The sequence below is a fragment of the Micropterus dolomieu genome, linkage group LG20 (genome assembly GCF_021292245.1).
Source record: "Micropterus dolomieu isolate WLL.071019.BEF.003 ecotype Adirondacks linkage group LG20, ASM2129224v1, whole genome shotgun sequence".
Classification (NCBI taxonomy): Eukaryota; Metazoa; Chordata; class Actinopteri; order Centrarchiformes; family Centrarchidae; genus Micropterus; species Micropterus dolomieu.
In genome coordinates, this window is record NC_060169.1 from 21,346,334 (window position 1) to 21,352,053 (window position 5,720).

Here is a 5,720-nt window from a genome sequence, read left to right on the forward strand (position 1 = left end):
CACACACACACACACACACACACACACACACACACACACAGACTCACATCAGGAAGCAAGCCCATGAAAAAGGGCAAATGGAGGGTTCAAATGTAGAACATGCGTAGCCACAAGAAATTCACTTAGAGATGTGGTCATTACATACTGTCATTCAAGGAAACGCATTCACATTCACACCTAAGTTTATAGACATGCATACACACACCCACACACAAGCACATACAGGCAGAGAGAGAGAGAGTGTCCCATACACATACACGAATCATAGGTCACATTTAACAGTAAGATTAACAAGATGTAATTATATAAATCATATTGGGCTTCCATAATCACAAATGAGAATGTAATTCATGTGCCAAAATAGTTTAAAAAAAATATGCAAAGATAATGTCATTATGCATAACCATTTGATCATAAAGATGATTTAGAATGGGAATGGAGCTAAAATAATGAAACAGAAATGGCAACAAATAAGGTTTCAGTCTTAAGACTACGTTTTGGGATTATTGTATTGTAAAAATAATCTTCCTTTCACAGTTTAATTTAACCTGTATCAGACAATAGCGTGTGAGAACAAAAGTACATTCAAATCTAGGCCACTGCCTGTCTTCATCTTTGTCTGTTGTTCCATCAACTTATCTGCAACACCGGACTTGGATCTCCACATTTTTACATGCAGCACTCAAGGGTCAAAATGGAAAAGCGTGTCTAAATCTGAATTGATGTGCAATATTTGCTTCATCTGTTTGGGTAAATTTCTAAATAACTTTTGCAAAAAAAAAAATGTTTCTGATTTGTTCAGGGTGGCCGATTATTAAATGACTGTTGGAAGAAAACACTTTAACAAAGGTGACAACAGCAAATACAAACAGTGTTAAACTGTAGTGCAGTAACCTCCATGTGTTTCCATTTTAGTTTCAATCACAAAAGCAAATAATCTCAGGACAAGTCAAAAGAAAAGTGAGAAACTTATTGAAGACAATTACATACATTTATTGCATATCATTTAATTGTATGAAATGAAAAACGAGCACATATGAACATCACATATGGTTAGTGAGTGAAATAATTTTGCACAGCAAAATATATATATATATACTATATATAAGAAGAAAGATTAATTAACATATTTTCAAGATTTATTGGCGAATGGTACTCCCTCATTTTGTACATGCAGGGTGTCAATCCCTGGCGATCTAACAATGTCCAGACATTATTGATTATAATAATTGTTATTGCTTTGCAAATATTGAGTTCGTTTAAGACAAAACAACAGTCTCTCCTGAACTGATAATAAAGTATCAAAATGTTACAATTAAGTCGTAACAGAAAGTCAAACATATCTTCTTGAGATGTGGAGAATAACTAACTTTTCCTTTAACTTCCACGTGATTACAGGCGAGATTTTTTTAGTGCATTTCAGTCCAAAACACGTCAGTTCGTTGAAGACATACATTTCCAAAAACATGGCAATTTACTTTGACTTCGGCTGTGAGAATCTCTTCAACAATAGGCTACCTTTTGAAATACAATAGTGAGATGTGTGGGAGAGACCAAGAGAGCTCTCACACTTCTGTTTGAAGCACATGCTGCAAAAGCACAATACTGCTCATTGTATAAATTGGAGTCGAGCCAATTTCTCTACACCAATGTTAAATAATACTTTTGGGCAGCAATGTCCTTATTAATAATCCGAGTAATCTATATGCTTCAACCTGTAGCACGTTCTCTCTTGCAACTTACATATAAAACTTTGTAATTAAATTACGCTTTAAAATTACTCAAAGGTTGTCAAATGCAAAATGGAATATCTTTAAATAACAATATAAGCTTTAAGCAACAGACTAAACTTCCAGGAAAGAGATTGGCGATTTCCTTAATAGTGAAGTCTTTTCTTGTCCCCCTTGCACCAGGATCCCCGCCGATCAACTTCCACCAGGAATGCACAGCGCATTCACTGCAGCCTAATGACTGCCGATGGTGGTGCACTTCAACACAGCTGAAATGCACTTGTATAGATTACAAGGGGGGAGTGGGAAGTCCTGTCACTTTTTTGTTGCTGTCCCAAAAAAGTGAGGAGGCCATAAATGAAGTATGAATGCCATGCTGGAGTCATCCGACAAAAAGGACATCTTCAAGCACAAAAAGGAAAAAAAACATAGCTACATGTCCAGCATGCAGGGCAGTTCATTAACACATCTCTTTAGAAACAATGAATAGTTTGTAATGAATATAGTCTTTTCTTGCTCAACACAATAGCAAGCAAACGCATGAGATGAGGTGGCGTCAAAAACGGCAGGCTCGCAATCCTCCAAGTTTGGCAGACAAAAAAAAAGAAAGGTAAAAAAAAGGACCAAAAACATACTGTCGATGGATGCAGTTTTGACAGGAATCTGTACAATGAATTAAAAGTAAAGTGATGGAAAAAGGGCAAGTTGATGAACTTCACAGGAGTATACTTAGTGCTTGCATGCACACTCTGTATACTGCGGCATAAAGTTGGATCAACTTTTCAAAAATCATATTTTACTCAAACACTGCAAATCTAATGAACAACGATGAAGAAAAAAAAATCTTGACAAACAGGCTATGCATGATATACTGAGTATGATAGCAAAAAGTAGATGAAAGTTTTCTGAATATGCCTCTCCAAAATTAAAATCACGGATTACAAAGCCCTTCAAATCTAAAAACAGTCGCAGACGTGAGCAATCTCTCGTTTTCAAAAAAAATGTATAAAATCAAAAAAAATGACAAAAAGTTGACAAATTAGTTGTTGCTCTAGTAGGCTTTTGCGCCAAATAAAAAAATGTTTCATAATGAAAACTTTTTTAAGTGGGGGGAGAGTAACTCATTCTTTTTTCACGATAATGTCGAGACTCACATGAAAAACTCCGGGGATGAAGGGTTGTTGTCGCTGCTGGATCCATTTTCTCTGAAGCCGGTGCTGATGAGCTTCTCATACTTTTCTTTGTACGCGTCCCTCTCCCGGACCAGCCTGGAGATCTCCTGCTTTAGGTGATCGACTTGCTGGATGAGTTGCGTCTTCTCTCCCTCCAGGACGTGCCGCTGCTGGACCCGCTTGTACCGGCAGGACTGAGCGTAGCCTCTGTTCTTTAGGGTCCTCCTCTTCTGTTTCAATCTGATCACTTCTTCCTTGCTGACTCCCCGTAGCTGCCGGTTGAGCTCCCTTACTGACATGGTGACCAGCTGGTCGTCTGAAAACCGATCATCCAAGCGCATGTGTGGGTGAATTGTCCCAGGACTGCCGTTGGACTGGACGCCAGGTGCCTGGTGGTGGCTGCTGCTGTGGTGGTGGTGGTGGTGGTGGTGGTGTTGCCCTCCGTTCTGAGCGGCTGCCGCAGCGATGACTGCAGAGACCACCGCCGCGGCGGACCCCATCTCTTCCCCGGCCATGGTGCCTCCTGCTCCGGCTGCGCCAGCAAACTGCTGGCCCCTGGCATAGCCATCAAACGACTGGAGCTGGTGAGTGCTGTTGATCAGCGCCTCGACTGCGTCTTCGGGGCTGAAGCCCAGCGCCTCTGGATTCAGCTGCTGTTGATAACCGGACATCCAGTAGAAATCCTCTATGTGTGTCTTCTGCTCGCTCCCCGAGCCCGGACTGGGTGCCGAGAAGCTTGGGGAAGGGGGCACCGAGCTGCACGGCGTGCTCATCGGGGTGGAAGACAAGGATCCCCCGGCGATAAGGCGACTGCACTGGCTGATGTTGCGATCGGGCTCCACCGGCTCCTTTTTCACTTCAAACTTCATCAGATCGAAGTCATTAACATATTCCATGGCCAGGGGACTGGTGGGCAGGTCGGAGTTGCTCATTGCCAGCTCTGATGCCATCCTCTTGCTGCTGACAGTCCTCCAAACGGGGTGAAGCGCAGCTGTCAAACTGGGTTGGTTGGGAAGAACGTGAGCCAGTTTGATTTTTAAGCGTTTGTCTTGAAACTGAAAATATAGGGTTTTCAGCGTCCTTTTTGCAGCCACGGACTTGCAGGCGTGTGAGAGTAGTTTTTCTTTGCAGAGTCTATTGCACAGACACACCAGTGCCGCGCGCACGAGTAGCGGAGTCCTTTTTCAGCATGTGAAATTCGGCGGTTTTGTATTTCAAACATTTAACACTTTACGGTTTCCTCATGAGTACATTGCGCACGCGGAGAGAGAGAGAAAGTCGAAAGTTGGGGAGTAAATGCAGCCTCGCACGTTATAAGCCGCTGGCTGGTGGGGCGATTTTTTAGAGGGATCACACAGCAGATGAGTTTAAGAGCATTGTAGCTGCCCTGACGTCAGGCTGGAAATGGGAAATTGACTCGGACGAAGAGCCAATAGGGTCGCACACTCCGATAGCTAATTAACATATTAGTAGCCTACAGAAACAAAACTTTTCGCAACTGTCAAAGGCCATCAGCTGACTGTCAGCTGGGACACAGACTCTTACCTCTTTGGCTACTATGGACGTAATTTTAATCTCCATTTTTATGTGGAGCAACAATTTACCCAAGATGAATTTGTTGTAAGTGAGGCGTGTATGCTGTAAATTCATCAACACAATTCCTAATGCAGAGCATATACAGAAAAGACCGAGAAAAAACATATAGATAGATATAGATAGATATATATATTTATATATACATCTATATATATATATATATATATATATATAGAGAGAGAGAGAGAGAGAGAGAGAGAATGAGAGAGATAGAAATAGATAGTTGTAGATAGATATAGATAAATAGATCTAAATTTTTGCATCGACAAAAATCTACAAAGTGAATAACTGTTCACCTTTTCATGTATAGACGACATTTAATTATTTGCTTATGTAGGCTGCTTAATTAGATGTCTTATAATTTTTTGTATTTTGCATAATGTTTTTAATGCAGAATTTCATATTTGGTTCGTCTCCTACAAAACCTACTCCAACTTAGTAATGACAATATCTAATATATCGGGTATTTCAGAGCACCAATAACTAGGCTATATAAAACATAAGTGGCATATATGAACTATGTTGAGTGTCAACTTCAGTAACAACTGACTAGAAAGATGAAAGGTGAATTGAAGAGAGTCGTCATGCCTCTGCGCAGCATTTTAAAACTCAACACTGCCACCTTTTGGACATGGCAGTGCATGGGATTCCCCTTTCGAACAGTGTACCAGCCCACAAATTTCAAATAAAGAATAAAACATGTTATAAAGGGATGATAAACATGCTGTTTGCAAAACACACACACACACAAATTAGGTGTATCTTTATTTTTTTGATTTCATTAGGGGAAAATACACAATAATCCCTGTGGATTTCAAAGAAAGTCAAACCTGTGTGGAAGAAGTCATGTCAGTGAAAGTGAATACCAATGAACCCAATGTTCCACCCTGACTGAAATTATGTAGCCTATCACAGCCATAAAAATCACTTTATCTAAGCATTGACCCAGGCGTTTCTATGGAGTCATATAAACCTCTCTCGTACACTTTATCTCAGTTCAGAGGTCTCCTACTTTCAATTGACTCACGTACAACACCAGTAACATAAGGCAGTCTGGATATTCCTAGTTCCCCTAACACTGTGTCCTGTATAGCTGGGAGGCCATAATGGGTTTAAACCATTTGGATCAAACACTGTGAAGAATATTTTATCTTAGCCTGAGGACACAGGGCCTTGTGATTTTCTTTTTATGTTTTTTATATCATACATTTACAGGACAGAC

General features: G+C 40.5%; 1 protein-coding gene across 2 annotated transcripts in view; it reads right to left on the reverse strand.

Annotated features, from left to right (window-relative positions):
* Positions 1-4,179, reverse strand: part of mafa (v-maf avian musculoaponeurotic fibrosarcoma oncogene homolog a (paralog a)) — a 71,902-nt gene extending 67,723 nt beyond the window's left edge. For both annotated transcript variants that reach the window (XM_046033681.1, XM_046033683.1), the window contains exon 1: positions 2,885-4,179. In XM_046033681.1, the coding sequence (XP_045889637.1) occupies positions 2,885-3,852 (968 nt within the window). In that variant the 5' untranslated portion in view covers positions 3,853-4,179. The remainder of the gene's footprint in view (positions 1-2,884) is intronic.
* Positions 4,180-5,720: the final 1,541 nt, after the last annotated feature.